The sequence below is a fragment of the Chlamydotis macqueenii genome, chromosome 4 (genome assembly GCF_036417535.1).
Source record: "Chlamydotis macqueenii isolate bChlMac1 chromosome 4, bChlMac1.mat, whole genome shotgun sequence".
Classification (NCBI taxonomy): domain Eukaryota; kingdom Metazoa; phylum Chordata; class Aves; order Otidiformes; family Otididae; genus Chlamydotis; species Chlamydotis macqueenii.
Window position 1 is genome coordinate 25,334,600 of NC_141559.1, and position 18,112 is coordinate 25,352,711.

The 18,112-nt window shown below is 42.3% G+C and overlaps 1 protein-coding gene across 1 annotated transcript in view; it reads right to left on the bottom strand.

Annotated features, from left to right (window-relative positions):
• The window catches only part of MCUB (mitochondrial calcium uniporter dominant negative subunit beta), a 56,398-nt gene extending 38,286 nt beyond the window's left edge, over positions 1 to 18,112 (bottom strand). The window contains exon 1 of the mRNA XM_086746610.1: positions 17,924 to 18,112. Coding sequence (XP_086602736.1) covers positions 17,924 to 18,034 — 111 coding nt within the window. The 5' untranslated portion in view covers positions 18,035 to 18,112. The remainder of the gene's footprint in view (positions 1 to 17,923) is intronic.

Below are 18,112 nucleotides of genomic sequence, written 5' to 3' on the forward strand. Positions count from 1 at the left end.
CCTTGCAGGGGGGTTGGACTAGAAGACCTTTATAGGTGCCTTCCAACTCTAACCATTCTATGATTCTAATTGTCCTTGCTCAAGAAACAGGACCATTTGCAGCCATCTCGCCGGAGAACAATGATCTGTGCATGGTTTATTACCACATTACATTGATGGGTGAAGAAAAATGAGACTCTAAGAACAGTCTGCTTCTGGTAAATATTTAACTACTAGAATCATGCTAACATGATTCTCAGCTTGATTCTCCTTAACTATACTTCAGCATCACGCTTTCACCTTCCCCTATGGTCTGAAGCTGATAGTGTATCATGTTAGGAACATAATCGTACCCCACCTCCCCCACCGTGATGTGAACAGATGCTACTAATAGATTACAACAGTGTTTAATCTGAAGCGAACTTCAGTCACTTCTCTTATCTGTTCAGATAAGGAATAATCTGAATGTTTGTTGTACGCTTGTTGCATTATGAGCTTCAGCTTCACAAGTTAGAAAAACTTGCTCTTTTCTCAACTATTAGCAGAGGGGGAGAACAATTCTTATTCTCTAAAATTATTTGGAGGAGACAGAGGGATGGCATTTCACAGCTGTGGATCCACTGTTCTCCAGCTGGGTATAAACCAGGGCAGGGAAGCGCAGACATGGAAAAAGTCGTCGGCCAATTCCAGGGCCGAGCAGCTACAAGGAAAGCTCAGTATCAAGAGCAGAGCAGCCCAATTTATTGCACGTCCCTGAGGATGCCAAACGAGTCCCGGCCACTGACTGTTCCAGTCAGAGAGTGAGTGCCCACAGCTCCACACACCAAAAATTACAGCACCTGAGCATCCCCTTCCCTAGGGAGTTTTGAAGAAGGGAGTAGCTGGAGTTATAACTCTCACTTCTGCCTCTCCTTTGGCTCTTTCCTTCTGTCCTGAGCCTGTTAAAATTATACTTAGAGTAGCCAGTGCATTCAGATCTTCCTAGGAAAAAAGAGTCAACTGAATCATCTAAAGTTCTGCTCCTTCTGTCAGCGTTCAAAACTGAAAAAGGATCACGGGAGCAGCTTGCAGAAAAGAGCAGGCTCTACCTAAAAGAGCTGGAGTTACAGGATCCCAATCTGTAAATCTTCTTGCTAAGAAAATCATGTGCATTCATACTGATTAAAATGCTACACAGGTATCAAATCCAAAGGGCCAGTCTGAAGAGCAGTTCTGGACACATCTAAGAGTCTAAGCAACACTGCAATTTCTTTTTATGTCTTTCAGGTGCCACTACAAAGACAGGACAAAGCAGCTTTCATTCATATCTCTGATCTGCAGAAAAGGCTCTTGCTAGACCATTTTCAGCAGAAGAAATGGTTTTTTAATGAGAATTCTGAACATCACATTTCTGTAACTCCAGCTCTACTGTCACCAGCACCATTAGAAGAGTAATGCCAGGACTGTACTCCCAAATATACCTTCGGATCCACAGCAAGCAGCAGGTCTCATTATTATACCACCTGTTTCATTTCTATATTCCACTAAGAATGCAGGACTCACTCTGCAGGCATTTTATTAGCATGCGTTAAATTTACTTCAGCATTAGTAGCAACAGAAGAGATTATTATGTTGCATTTGGCAGTGGGCAAGAAAAAACAGCTTCCAGTTTGGCCTCTCTCCTTTCTACAAAGGAGAAATCAGCATCCCATGGTGCTGGTGCAAAACGATGCACCTTGGCTAATGCTGAAGACCATGCTGGCAGGCTGGCACAGGACCAACGTCCCAGTGTTTTGAGAGTTGTTAGATCCCAGCTCCTGACTCCCACAGAGCTCTACACTGAACAGCAACTGAGAGTCGCCGCCTTGCTTAGAGGAAAGATATCACCAATTAACTGGCTGGCACCATCTTGCTTCTTTGACAGTTAGTACTTCTGGCTTCTGCTGAGTACCAGTCAGCATGCTTAACCTCTGCTCTAGCAGAGAAAAAAGACAATTTGACGTGTTATTCTTGACAAGCTGCTCACCTTGATTCACAGCATCACTGGATAGATGTGATTAGTGTCCAGCTGCCTCAGCACTGGATTTAGCTCTTGCCTCACTATAATTAAGACCTTAAAGATAGTTACATATTTTTTAAATGTTTCCACATTAGGTGGAAACTTCTCATTGTCAACATGAGAAGGAGGGTATTGATATAGCTATCATCAGGAAACATCTCAACAAAGACACAAGAGATAAATAAATAAATAAATAAATACATATATATATATATGGGAGGGTCCTTTAGCTACTGCTACTAGCTCTGAAGTGTCTAATAAAAATCACTAATCCACTCAGCTTTTCTTCCCTATTAATTATCAAAGCTATCAGCTGCAATATAGAAAAAAAATCAATGAACAGCAAAACCTAGTGACAACTACACAGCTAGATACTGGGTTGAGACTTCCCTGTACATTTATCAGAGCATCACTCCTCACACTCTTTCATCTTCCTTATAATTTTAAATATCCAACTCCAAATTAAATGTGTATGTTAATATTATGATAGCATGCTATTCAAGGTATTTTGAGTTTAGAATTTTCAAAGTAAACAGAATACAGCTGACTAGTAAATGCTGTAAATTAAACACAAAAACTGTGGTTACAATATTATGTCTCCTGTTACGGAAAATTCAAAGTGTCCACGAAAAAGACTATGTCACTTCTACGGAGAAAGATTTGTAGCATAGTTATACCAACAAACCTCTCAGTATAGAAGCATCTCATGTATGCAAAACAGGTAAATAATTACACTGATTCTTTTTCCTTCAGAGATATTATACTAGGATTAACATCTGTTCCTTGGCTTTCACCAACTCTAGGACTTCTGCTAGAAAATACCTGCTGGTTACATGGTTCAAAGGGCAGAATTCCTACTACAGATGGAGCTATACCAGCAAAAGTAGTCCTTTGACTGGTACATCTTTCTTAATTTGAGCATTTTGTAAATTCCACTAGCAACACAATGTCTGCTCAAGCAGACTTTGTGTTAAATCATGCTACTACAAATTAACTGACTCTTTCCTTATGCAGGAGAGGCTGAACACTAAAGCTGAAAGTATTTTCAGCTTTTGAAAGAGATAAAAAAATATTTTGATATAAAATACCTGAAACATTATCAGGCTTCCTTCATTGGTAAAATCAGTTTGATGCTGAAACTCATTCCCTTGTGGAACAATACCCTTCACATTCAACCTTCAAGCCAACCTTTAACTTAGGTCAATACTGCTGACCAAGTTAAAAAAACAAATTAAGAAAGTCCAGTCCCAGACAGCAAAACATATTCATCAGCTACTCACAGACATACACACGCTCCAAATCCTTGTGCTATTTTTTTCAGATCTTCTGTAATTACTTGTCTACAGAATAAGAATCTGTTTTCATAAAAGAATGTATTATCCTCTTGCCTATGAAAGAGCTTGAAAAAAATCCCAGCTATTCAAATAGACTTCTTAAAGGCTCAAATCCCAATGGAAGGCAAGTACACAGAACCATAATAACTGTTTAGAAAATAGGTGCCTAACATTTCTGAGAAGTTATGACATTAAGAAAAATACATACTCAAACAAAATATTCAAGGACTGCTTGCTGTCCAGCAACTGAACGTGGACACAGAAGGCATTGCTAGAAATACAGAGGGAAAAAGTCTTCTGTACCCTATAACCTACTTTGGCTAAGGATTTTTTTTTTTTTGTGTTATCTTGTGAATTTGACACTCATAAAAAGCTGCATCCTGAAGCAAGAGCCTGAAACAAGCTCTGGCACCACCACTCCTTTCCCAGCACAGTGAAAAGATGCATGCTAGATGTACACTGCACAATACAGAAGGGCTTTCTGGTCCAGGTGCACCAACACACTGAGCAGCTACATGCCGCTTCCAGGATCCCAGCTAGTCTCTCCATATGGACAGCATTTTCTGGATATAACAGCCCACTCAGAACAAGCTGCAGTGAAAAGCATAATCATGTCCACAGAGCCCAATCTGCATCAGCAGTCAGCCATCTGCAATATGAAATGCAGATACCCAGGGCTATCAACTCACCATTCTCCTCACTAAAATGGAGAAAATTGAATCAGCAGTGCTCTCAGACTGTCTGTCACTTTGTTGTGAGGAAGAAAGTGGGAGTTGAGCCGAGTTCCCCACAAATACACAGTAAAAGAATTCTTGTAAAGCTTTCTCACATTATAAAACTTTCATCTTCTTGATAAAACTGCAGTCTGGAGAAGCTGCAGTAGCTTATAGAAAATGCCTTGAGGGCTCAGTAAGAGTTTTCCTGGAGTGCAAAATAGTGTCTGAGTTTTTTCAGTGATGGCTTACTAAAAGCCTAGCAAATTAGAAAAAATATCTGATTAACAACAAGTGAGCAATAGAGACTGATAACCATGTTTGCAATATGTCATTCTGGAAGAAAGTACATGGGAAAATACAGTCAGAATCTCTGACACCACCATATTTTGCTGCAATATGCTTTTTCAGTGTGCCAGTTACAAGAGCGAGGATTTGACATGGATTAATAAATGTACTGAAAAAAACCTTTCCTCACTTATTTTGTGGCTACACAGAGTATAAAGAGACTGATCAGTCTCTGTAGGTTGTTTCCCCATACCTTTATTTTCTTTCACTCTCAGAATAAGATGATTGAAGTTCAGTTAAAAACTTACCATCTGCCATATTTACCTCTTCCGTGTTGCTTCAGAGACTTCAGCTGCAAACTACTCAAATTTAAACAGAGGCATTAATTAACACTATCAAATAATAATTTAAACAAAAAGGGATAGTCTGACTAGCTTTGCACTGATGATGGGATACAAATACCACTGAGCCCATGTTACACCAGGGAGAGCATGCTACAACGAACCAGTAACAACAATGCAGACAAACTACCCACTAAATATTGATAGTCTGGGCTAAACGCAAGTCCAGCAATTCTGTACTTTCACCATTTCCTTTCAATAAACGTTGCTGTTCAACATTTCCCTCCCTCCAAATACGTGCAGTTGAGGTTCAACTGTACTTTCCTGAACTCACACATCGGATTTTTCTGCTTTCATCAACGGCGGGGGGACATGGACAGAGCATGAAAGCAGGGAACGAAACAAAACAAATTCCTCCAACTATGTCTTCTCCCTGAAGTGGATTCCCTGAGAACGCTGAAAATCACATCACGACCCAATACTGGCTGAGAAAGCAGCACGGCAGCAGCACGACCCTCACCGCTCCGCAGGGATTCGGGCTACACCGTGCAGTGACCCCTCCAGTGAAAGGGCACTGAGGTGCCTGGAGCAGGAGCTGGAGACAGACTGAAGGTCAACTGCACTGGGCTGGGCTACGCGGGGTGTCAGCAACACTAAGAGAGGTAAACTGGGCTTTTTTCACTTTCAGTGACAAATACTAGTGAATTTCTAACTGCAGCAAGGAAGCAACATTTCAACCACCTGATTTAAATACGTCTGACTTGCCATCCCAGTTTTGAGTTTGGCTACAAATTAATTAAAAAAAAAAAACAGCAGAGAAGATAGCTTTGCTCTCAGCGCCAGGCCTAGGAATATTTGCTGGTTGACTATTTTTTATGATGGCCACACCCAGAACTTTGTATTGCTTGTACGTATGGACTATTTCAAATTTGCATCGTGGAAAGACATTATTTTTCTCTTGCATGCTTGCAGATAAGATTAACCTGTGCCATAGGAGCATGCACTGCCTTGTGAACCAGCACATTGCCACTGGCTTCTAGTGGATCTTGCTGGTCTGATTGCTGCCACAAGGTGCTGTGTATTTTTCTTAAAGCTCAAGTCCTTGAGTCGTGGGATTATGGAACAGGCTGACCCACCGTTGCAGAGTCTCAGCCGAAATTAGAAACTACTGGGAACACCACAAAGCCCAAGAGCAGTATCTAAGGGTTTGAATTCTAAATGTTATACAACATTCAAAATTACTAACACCATACGAATAATCAACATCAGCATTTTTCTTTAAGCCTGTTAATAACTTTTGACAGCATCTACCTTACTATGTAACTTCATATATTACTTCTTGTACTGCTTGTGAATATTCATAACTTACACAAAAGCTTTTGTAATATGTCAAGAAAACTATTAACTACTTGTAATTAGTGCCAAGTAAGACAAGATGTGCTATAATTGTTAGCAGTAAACAGTTACAAAATCTTACTTCCCAGCAACCTAAAACTGTATTTATATTTGAATGCCAATGAGATCACAGCTTTAATCAGCTGGCTCAGGGGAATCCCCAAAAACAGTTACATCCTCATTCATGAGAAAAACAACACGGCCACTGCAGAAGGAAAGGTAACCAACTCAGAAGCTACAGTATGTACAGCATTATGAAATGCTGGAGCATGGCAGCACTATGATGGTTCGCCCAGATTAAAGTCATATCAGGGTCTGATCTATAGCAAAATATACTTACTTTACACTTCCACTGCCATGAAGAACAGCTTGGGGTTACTACTCCAGGGAGCATGCATGGTTTAACAGCTATAATTCAGTTTTAGGGCCTGGGCTATTTGATATCTCTTTACCGCACTCCAACTCAGTCACAATTCCAGTGGGCTTATCATTACATGGCACTGCAAGACCAAGCCTGACACGTCAGCCTTCAACTGCAATCTTCTAAGCACACCTGATTTTATTACACCAGAAAGGCTACAGGCACTGAGTACACACCTTTGGCTTCTGACTAAAGAACACAGACCTAAATATGAACCATAGTTTCACATCCTACAGCATGTCAAACTTTTTTGCTTCAGATAAATAATAATGTTATTTCTAATAACTACAATAAAGAATGCTGGAGAATGCTCTCACAACCAACAAATTAAAATGAGAAAAAAAAGTTGTAGAAAACTCAGTGCAGAAATTTCAGTGCCTGCACATTAAATCAGGACTAGCCCCAGCTCTGCAAAAAACAGTGTTACCTGCTTCACAAGAAACTGCTTTTGACCAAAAGCCACTGCAGCTAGTTGAGAAACTGTACCAGTCAGAACTGATGGCAAGACAGCTGTGCTGCCAATGCCTGGGAACACATTCTGGCAGGAATCTTGTCTCAAGATTTTCATTAGATTTTTCTTGGTTTAAATGAGTTGCAACTCATTCTGTAGTAGGTCATGTCCCAAGTCAACTGAGGGCAAAACCCCCAGGAATCTCCCTATTCTGAACCTTCACTGTCCCTTTGTGTCACGCCTTTAGCAAGTCTCATGTTTTGGGGTATTACAGGGAACACACTCTGGCTTCAAAAACTTTTCCAAACCAACAAGCAAATTGCCAAAAGGTATGCCACAAACACAAGTAACATGATGCCTGAGTAGTCCAGGACTCATTTAAAAACAGCCTTTGGGAAGGGGCTAATAAGAATCCAGGATACCACCAGCAGTATGTGAGCTTAAAAGGGAACATGAAAAGTAAAAACAAGTCTCATCTAACACAGATACAGGGCAGGGTTGAATCATAGCATTTAGTTACTGAGCACAAAAGCTCCTCACAGAAGAGTTCCAAGGACTTGGTTCAGTTTTCCTGCTTAAACACAGTTCGGGGCCATCCAGCAGTCAAATCAAAGCAGAGGAAGGCAAAAGAGACAGCTCACCCCCTCGCCTCTGGCAGCAGAAGAAAACAGATTGCTCAAGATCACTAATTGCTGTGTCTCCATTCCCTCCTTCCTCAAATTTCAGAGACTTCCTGCCTTTAGTTAAAAATATTAGCATGAGTAGTGCTCTGAAAAAAACAGTATTATTTACAGAGCTGGGGAACTCATCTCCCTCAGTTCTGTCAATTCACGAGCACAGTGTAAAATTTTAAAACTGTTGCTGTATTTAAGAAGCTGGTGAGTTGTTAACATCTTCCTGGTAGTTTTATCTGGAATTTTAAAATAGTGAAAAATCTGCAGGGAGAGGGAGGGAGGGAGGGGAAAGGGCCAGTAAATTGAAGCTGATCTACTGAGAAGCTTAGAGAAACTCCTAACCTTGCCAGTTAACAGGAATTCATTCTACTTAAACCACATAAAATATACAAATCAGATACACAGCTCTTACAATATAGTTGTGAAAGACTACTGCCTTTAAGTTTCAACTATTTTATCTATGTAAACAGCATCAAGTATTTACCTGAGCCACGGATCAAGATCTTTGACTTCCAACATCCATTTGCTTCAGAATTGCTAGCCTTCGGGTATAGCATTCAGGACAGCAAGACCATAACTTCAACTTCTCACATAGTATTTTTTATTTTATTACAGGTATATTTTTTTCCAGTGGGGTTATATCTTTGTGATTGTTTTCATTTTGCTGTTTACAAGCACTTCTTTCAGCTTCTTTCCTTGTCTAGGACAAGGCAGAAACAGTAGCTGCATAAAAGGAAGCTGAACGATCTTGTGGTTATGCAGTGGATTTGCCATCTTCTCAAACACTTTTAGACAGTTTAATCCATCTTAATTTATTGCAATTAACTTAAAACTTGATTACTTGCTAACATACTTATTCAACCACATACCCTCGGCTGGCCAAAATCTATGCCCCACTGCCAGCTGAACTGTCACCTCAGTACCCAGCCTCTAGCTCAGCCTGGTGATTAGCCCACTGCTGCACCAGCCCTCCATCCGTCACTGCAGCCCTCAGAGGCGCCCCAGTCGCAAACCCGCATTTGTGCCAGCTTTGCTCCTTGGATCAGGAACCCTGCCTCAGGTGACCGTGTTTCACATGAGGGACTCCAGCCTAGATGGGGCCAGATGAGGAGCAGCTGGGGCCACAGAAGTACCTAGGAGTGTAGGTACTGCTGCACCTCAGGGGCCTGGTGCCTTTTTATTTCTCTTTAAAACAAACACGTGAAGGTAAGGAATATGTTTTATTAAAAAAAAAGATATTTCTTCCACAGATAGCACCATAGCACATATTCACAGCTGGGCTGTCACAGGCAGAGAGAGGCCAATTCAAAAAGAAAGTTCAGAACATCAAATAATGAATAGTTTGCAAGAGAAGGTACAGGGAAGGTCAGGTCAGGCCCTAGAAAAAAGAAACCTCAAACAAAACTATAGGAATGTTCTGCGAACGGCATGGCATAAGCACTTTAAGTAAAAGAGGCGACTGCACCATATGCGGAGAGCACTCATCATTTCCCTGGCACAGCAGTCTGACCAAAGTGATGTCCTCATGATACACTGTTTGATTTGCCTAGAAGAAGAACAACGTAATTTTTCCTTCACTCTGGCAAACATATAAGACATTTAAAGATGCTTTTGTGATCTCTAAATCAACTTCGTGGTCTCTTACTAAACTTCTAAGTACCCATGGGGAGATACTAAGAAGATGAAATAGCTGCCTACTTCACAGATAAACAAACCATTTTTTAAAAGAAGATAATTTATTTCTCTCCATCTGACTAGAATGTGAAGACTGAAGTAGTTTTGATCTAAAATGACCAGACTGTAAATGTGAAGATAATTGGTTCAAAATTATTTATCTGAAATAGGAAAAAAAAAGTAAATTACATCTTGCCTGTGTATAATGTATTTTTCTGTCCTTTTGAAGATGTACTGCCTGTGTTCATCATGATAAAAGCAGCTTTTAAAATTTCCCATTTTTACAGTAAACATCTTTTTTCCATTTCAGTCTGAGGGAGTACTGAATGTTTCCTCATCAGTAAGGGGAGGTTGTGCTTGCCAGTCATCACCAAACAAGCGCAAAGCTGCTTTTTATTCATTGTGCTGGGTTGACCCTGGCTGAACACCAAGTGCCCACCAAAGCTGCTCTGTCACTCCCCTCCCCAGCACAGGGGACAGAAAATATACCAAAAGGCTTGTGGATCAAGATAAGGACAGGGAGAGATCACTCACCAATTACTGTCACAGGCAAAACAGGCTTGACTTGGGGAAAAATCAAATTAATTTATTACCAATCAAACCAGAGTAGGATAATGAGGAAGGTGGATCTCTGCTCCTCTGTGGACCTCCATGGGCTGCAGGGGGACAGCCTGCCTCACCATGGTCTTCACCACAGACTGCAGGGGAATCTCTGCACTTGGAGCAACATTACTTCTCCCTCTCCTTCTTCACTGATCTTGGTATCTGCAGGGCTGTTTCTCTCACATATTCTCACTCCTCTCTTCAGCTGAGGTTGCCTTTGCACAGGTTTTTTTTCTCCCCCTTCTCAACTATGCTATCCCAGAGATGCTACCACTGTCACTGATGGGCTCAGCCTTGGCCAGCAGTGGGTCCGTCTTGGAGCAGGCTGGCATTGGCTCTGTCAGATGTGGGGGAAGCTTCTAGCAGTTTCTTGCAGAAGCCAGTTTCTTGTAGTCACCCCTGATATCACAACCTGGGCATGCAAACCCAATACATCCACACACCAACTGCTGACACCTGACACTTCTGCAGAGACAGTAGTAAGCCACTTACCCCGGCCAGCCCCACTTGGATGAAGGAGAATTGGTTTATGGACTACAAAAGTTAGCAGTTTTAGTGGGCAGGCAGCCGACCAATGTTTGAGTTTAACTTCTGTTCCCTTCTCCAGCTGTTGTGTTACAGTAAATAGAGTCACTCTGACACGAGGGATTTTACTAGTGATGGACCTGTCCTTCCAGGTCTAGATCCCCACTTTCGTAACACTTGGGGATCAGGGACTTTGGGTCAAGCATTCCCCATAAGCCACCTATCCTCACCATGATCATGCCACAGATTCCTCATACGCTGTATCAGTTACAAATGAGTGTACAGCAGTACTTTTATAAACCAAGTCACTCGCCTCTTATCACAGGAATTGAAGAGCAGCCTGCCTGGCAATCACAAAGTATAGCAGGGACAGCATGTCAGAATACAAGCACTGAAAGCAATTTCAAGATGATCCAGGACCCTTCGGTCAGCTGAGGATGGAAAAAGTCACAGCAAATAACTTGCAGGCCTGAAAACTGTCCTCCTCCTAACCTCCCTGTGCAAGTTTATGGAACAAATGGCTTAATTTAATTGTTCATTGGGCTCCTCAGATTAGCTTGGGATACCAGAAACAACACAGTGAGCAGTCATAAGAGTAGCAGAAATGGCCGTGTAAAAAGCCACCTCATCTCCACACAAACCTAATCACCAAGTTATTGCTCAATATTTGACAGCAAGACAGAGGACAAGGCAGCAACACACAGAACCTGTCTCTCCTTTTCATCTTTCTGGAAGAGAGCAAAAAAGAAAATAAACTAATCCAGAGCAAGAGCCGCTGTTACATGCCCTTAACAGACACTTAATTAACATCCTATCATAACGAAGCCCAGAAGCGACTGTGAAACACCTCCAGGCTCAAAAGAGCTTACTGCCTTCTCATCTCGCTGTAGGAATCTCTCCCCTCACCACTGAGGAACCCAATGAAAAATCTACCTTTGCTGCTAACTTGCAAGTATGCTGTCAGGGTAAAGAAAATTCTAGAGAAAGCAAGCCTAGCTCAAGCCCAGCTATTCTGTTTGTTTTCCTTTAGCTCATTTCCCCTCAAGGGGAAGGGAGGAAATAAAGATTTTAATGTTTAACTAGATGTTGAGAACAAGTGTGCTGTTTGCTTCCTCTCTGATGTGAAAAATCTTACTGTGTAATAAGGACTTCAGAACACAAAGTCCTCACCACAAAAACAAAAAACAACCAAACAAAAAACTCCTAAAACTCCCTTTCCTTCCTCTCCCACTCTTTCAGAAATTAAGAAATTATAAGCTCTAGAATAAAGTCTATGTTTTTACCCTGTAAGTTTTAAAATATTATTTTAAAATATAAAAACATAAAAAGAAAAAAAAATCATCATCAGAAGAGACTCATATTCTTAAAGCATGCACTAGGTTTGTAAATAGCATTAAGTACTCAGCACTTCAGTGATTTGTGGTAAATCTTCAGAGCATCTAAGACATTTGCAAAGCAATTTTTTCAGACATCCTCTAGAGGTTTAATGTTAGTGTCTTTGCAGGTACACAGAATCTGAGAGTAAAGGCCCTGCCCAGAGTGCTAGAAGGAACAGCACCAGGCTTAGATGTTCCTTATCTCATGAGCAACAAAAAAAAAAACAAAACTTGTACTCACAGCACTGTTTGTATGACCATAGCATCCACTTCAAATGAAATCACAGCATCATTTTCTGCTTATTAACCACAGTGCACCCAATAAAGGTATCACTTCATGGTATGACTATTCCACTTTCTGAATTTAAAAAAAATAAGTAAAATAAACAATATCACTATGGTTATCGACAGGAAGTTAAACAAGCATTTATTTTCCTTTATGATAAGCCTGTTGCATATATTTGAAGTAATTTACTTCCCAACCTTTGTGAAGCACAGCCTACTACTCCTCTGTCACGTATGAGAAAGCTCTTCGGGAAGTTTGCTAAAATATTATACAGATTCTGCTATAGATAGTAACGGTATACCAGCATTTCAGTTTTAGGGTTTCTTTAAATTTTCTGCAGTACCACACAGCCTCTACTTAGCACACAAAAGCTCCCACTTCTTTAAGCTTGTGATCCTGAAGAGCATGACTGCGCTCTTTCCAGCCTTGCAGGAGCTGGTTTTCATTTTCTTTCTTAGAAATTGCCGTATTCACACAAAGACCAAAGACACTTATTCAGAATAGGCAACAAACCATCCTAATATTCTGTGCAAGGAGAGCTGATTGCATCTACACATCCCAATTTGCTGTTTTTCTGTCATCTGTCCCGTTGTAAAAAAAACACCAACAATTTGAGGAAGTCACACTGCTGATGCCAGTTTCAAACACTGAGTGAAGCTGGTTATTAGACATTTCCTAAACCTCCAAGGAAACTAGTGTTTTGCAGGTAATTATACACGCACATACAACAGTAACTCACAACCCACAGTTACTACAGAATCTGTACTGGAAAAAGACAACACAGAAGAGTAGTATATGAGAGTAAGTATATGGTGAATTTCTGTGCTACGTATCACATCTCTCTGCAAAAGTGTATTTCTCTGAGCAAACATAGCCATGTCCCAGCTGCCAGATGACAAAAGACAACAGCAAACCGCTAGCAGTCCTTCCCAGTGTCATCCTGTTATTCTGGCATAGATGCAGTATCAAAGGCAAATAAATGAACTTGCTGAGACAGGCACATTTCCCACAGCCCATGCTAGATGGAGATCTTCTAAATGGCCTTTTAAGGCGTTTCCAAATTAGTATTCGTAAGAGCGAACAGTACTTACATACACAAACAGTTTAGGGGGTTGTATGTTTTTGTTGACGTGTCAGTATAAGCACATGGTTTCTGTTTAGAAAACGTTACTTGATCAACAAGCTATTTTTTTTTTTGTGCAAGGCTTTCAAAGTGAAGGAAAGATGGGGGGAAATCGGCCCAGCAGCTACAAATTACTCCCAGTTTTTGGCTCCATAAGGACTCGAGCAGGCTGAAAATACAAAGTAGGGACTTAAACCACATTCACGTCTAGCTGCACAAGACACTCAAAGATAATCCACTTCCCTGTAGATGCCTGGGATGTCCTGGGGTTGCTGCTTTGACAGAGCATTTTAGAAAACCCGACAGCAGGGTATGTGCAAAAGAGAAAGGGGTAAAATTAAAAACCCAAACCCAAATGAATGAACACATTTCAAATTATCCTGTGGTTATTTGGATACATTTAGACCTTTGCTTATAAGACTATATAAAACTGGAGGACAAACTGGATAGGTATAATAATGGGATATACAGTAATTTGGGAGTGAGAAGAATAACTATAAAAACTAATAGGAAGGACAGGAAAAAAGTTCAAGCCAGTCTGAGGAACTGGGTAATCAAGAGCTTCTCAGCTGAAAGCATTAAAAGAAACATTTTTGACAGATATGGAAGACACTGGAAACTGACAAAAACAACCCCAAAAATAAACCCCTCTCCACTCTGCTTTCTGCAGATAAACAAAACCAGTGACTCTCCTACTGGCTGCAATTTGCAACTGGGAAGAAAATTCCCCTCAGCAACAAGCATATGTGATGTCCTGATTAAGGAAGAAAACAAATCTGTGATGTTTTTCACCAAAGCCTTTGCAATTTGATCTTCCCAGCTTACACACAAACTTTCCCCTCGCCAATGTATTTCAGAGGCACAATTTTGAGAGAACTTTGCATACAAAAATGGAATGCGTTCGGAATTAATGATGTTAAATAAATTCATATTTTAAATAAAATAAAGTTTTAGTTCCCTCACTCACAGTTGTTTACAGCAAGCCTTGCCTTTTCCAAGAGACAATGTCACCATTCCAGCATCTTCATACAGGATAGAAACAGCTAGAATGGGGCTGTGCAACTGCAAAGCTAGTTTTAAGCTAAGAGAAACTGCATAACCCAGGCTTCATTTTCCACAGTTGCCACCCATCCCCAGTAACGTAGGCATGCTGGTACAGATTTCCGTAGTATGGACTAAACTGGGAATCTCATGTATATGAATGGCCATAACAAGCAACATAATTTGAAATCAGCTGGATTCAGCACTACAGAGAAACTAACTAGGATAATCTAAAAAATAATTGAAATTAAATCCAGCCCCTTCATCTTTCCTGGTTCATGAATATACACAAAAACCGCCAGTGATTTTAAGCTTTGATTCCACGTTACCGCTTCTGTTCTCTGCGGTGATATGGTGAGGGGAGCCTTTCCTCCCAGAGAGCAGTGCAAGCAGGGCATTTCTCTCAGGAAGAGCTGCAGGAGTTAAAACACACAACTGAAGAGGAAGCAAAAGAGCTGGCAAACTTTAGGTTTCAGCACATGCAAAATAACTGCAGCATTACAAATCCAGTTCTAGCAAAATGAACTGCACCCTTTTGGGAACAAAATTATGTGTAGTAAGAAAGCCTGTCCAAAGAACAAAATGTAACATGCTTCAGTTAGTTTGAAAAACTGTGTAAGTACTAGCCACTTCTTAAAAACAAAACATACAAAAACCCCTCACATAACAAAAACCTCAGCTTTAAAAAATCAAGAGTAATTTGTATAAGCATTGCTCCAAAGGTAAAGCAGCTAATCGCAATTGCCAGAAGAGTTGTGGATTTCATCTAAAAGCAGAGCTGAGAAGATAATAATTAAGGATAGAGTTCTTTAGGACAGCAATCCCTGCTTTTACAGAGGAAATACAGCAAATTATCCTTTGCTAAAATGGTTTGTCTCTACAGCAGTGTATTTATTAGCCTAAAACATAGCACACAAACACACCTCATACTTACACATCTCCCCATCAATACTTTAATATTTCGCCATACGTGATGTAGGGACACGTACTACAACCCCGTGCAGCCACTGAAGTATCACCTCCAGCTTTCGAAACAGAAACCTACAGTCAAGACCCCAAAAAAGGCATTTGAGCAAACTGATTCCCATCACCAAACAAGCTGGAGATCATGGCCTGTGATGACACCAGACCACATCAAGCACAAAGGCAACACGCTACCGAGCCCTGCTTTCCTCAGACCGACACAAGCACTCCAACCTCTCCTTCCAGAGCTAGAGGCAAAAAATTTGTTCATCCAAATAGGAAACAGCAGAGCTAGCAATACACAACAGCAACGGTAACAACAACAACAAAAAGCTAAACCAAAAAATACTGCTGAAAAAAAATCAAATAACCACAACAGTGTTTGCACTGGACAAGAGGTACACGATCTGATATTCCGCATTACATGGAAATCTAAAGAGCTAAACAACTGCAATAACAATTGGGACACTTTTTATTTTCACCAGCCATTCATTTAGTGTTTACGACAACAAATATTTTAACTGCCTGAACTCTTCTGCAGACACATAGTCAAAAAACTGAAAGGTACTTAAAGATGAAAACAGAAAGGGGGAAATCAGTAAACATGCTTCATTATCTGTCATGCTAGCAACTCTGCAGGAAAACTGGAACTACGGATTGCATGTATAAAAAGCATTTTATATTAATTTATTCCAAAAATTTCCACTTAAGAAATAAAAAAAAAACCCCTTGCATTAAACACTTTCCCAAATAGAATTTTCCTCAACAACAACCGTCTCCTTAACCTATTTGGTGCAAGAATTTAATTCCTGAGTCACATCACTGCCTTGTTCCAACCCACAAAGTAACAGGGTCAATCATTTTTCTGCCAAAGCAAGAGCTTTTCCTCCTCCTCCTCTCCTTTTTGGTGTCTCTTCTTGAACCTTTATCAGCTTTCAATCTCATTTTAGAGCCTTAGAAAAGCACAAATCTTGTCTGCAAAGCAGTACCCCAGAGAAGTTAGAGGTGACAAACTGAATTATGTAGTATCAGCGTGTGCTGAATTACAGTGTAAATGCTCTCAGTAAGGCGCAAGATGTTTTTAGCAGATTGCATTTGAATGTTAGAATGCATGGCCAGCAGGTCGAGGGAGGTGATTCTCCCCCTCTACTCTGCCCTGGTGAGATCCCACCTGGAGTACTGCGTCCAGTTCTGGAGCCCCCAACATAAGAAGGACATGGACCTGTTGGAGAAGGTCCAGAGGAGGCCACAAAGATGATAAAAGGGCTGGAGCACCTTTCCTATGAGGACAGGCTGAGAGAATTGGGGCTGTTCAGCCTGGACAAGAGAAGGCTCCGGGGAGACCCGATAGCGGTCTTCCAGTACCTCAAGGGGGCCTACAAGAAAGATGGGGAGAGCCTGTTCAGTAGGGCATGTTGTAATAGGATGAGGGGCAATGGTTTTAAAATAGAGGGAGGTAGATTCAGATTGGATATTAGGAAAAAATCTTTTACAATGAGGGTTGTACAACACTGGAACAGGTTGCCCAGAGAGGTGGTGGAGGCCCCATCCCTGGAAACGTTCAAGGGCAGGTTGGATGAGGCTCTGAGCAACCTGATCTGGTTGGAGATGTCCCTGCTTCTTGCAGGGGGGTTGGACTAGATGGCCTTTGAAGGTCCCTTCCAACTCTAACCATTCTATGATTCTATGATTAGGGAGGCCAAGCCAATATTTATCTTAAATTCCTTTCTGAAGTGTACTCATATACACACGTGATAAAGAAAAGAAGGGCCACTCACATTAACAGAGGTGGGGCAATTCAATACCGTGGAACCGCGCAAAAGGGTTTTTGAATAGTTTGCAAAAATTCTTAGCAAAAACCACAGTGTGCATTCTTCACAGCTCCTCAACTCCAAGTGCCACTGCAGGTTTTGAGATCTGAGCTGCTCAGTAATGGGCCCCAGAACGCCCTGCGCCTCCTTATGTGGGTGTCACCCCGTTCCCCGGCCATTTCCTCGCTAGGAACATGCCCCAGACGCAGGGACAGAGTTTTATTGTGTTCCATCTCAGCCACCTTTGCAAGTGTATATAGCATCTCTGCTACTAAAACCAATAATCAAGGACTAAACCTCCTCCTCTCCCAGCTCAGGACTCTACAACCACGTTGCCCTACATCCCAGCAGATCTTTACTTTTAAAGTCATTGTGCCTTCTTGTTTTCTGTCATCCTTCCTGACACTTCTTCAAGCCAAGCGAAGCTCAGAGGCAGATGGACTTCATTATTCTTTATAGGCACAAGACACTTTCAGGAGAGGACGTAAGGAAAACTTTTTCTTGCGCTCCCATTTGGTTCCTCGCACTTCACAGCCGTAACCCCTGATTCACCCACCGCTCTCCGACCAGCCCGGAGTCGGAAAAGCAACGCCACGCCTGGAAAGTTACTCCCGGGGCGGAGCGGGCCGAGGCCCCCGCCCAGCCCGCCAGCCAGGCCCTGGCCCCAAACCGCCCCCGCCAACAGCCGCCCCGCCCGGGAGACACCGGGCTGCAACCTGGCCCCGTTCCCCAGGCCGCGGGGAAGGGAGGCAGCAGCGGGACGGCCCCGCGGCGGGTCCCGGCAGCTCCTCCGGCTCCAGCCCGCCCCGGGTAACGCCGCCATGGGGCCGGACTTCCCTCAAGGTTTCTCCCCCCGCGCCCGGCCCGCGCCCCCGCCGTCCCCTTACCTGCGGCGCTGAGGGCGGCAGGCAGCCCTGCCGCCCGCCCCGCGCTGCTCGGCCGCCCAGCAGCACCGGCGCCCAGCCGCTCCGCACCGCCCGCCCCAACCCCGCCAGCATCCTCCCGGACCCCCTCCTCCTCCTCCTCCTCCTCCTCCGGCGGGGACCGGGCCGCCTCCGGGCGCGCTCGGCTCGGGG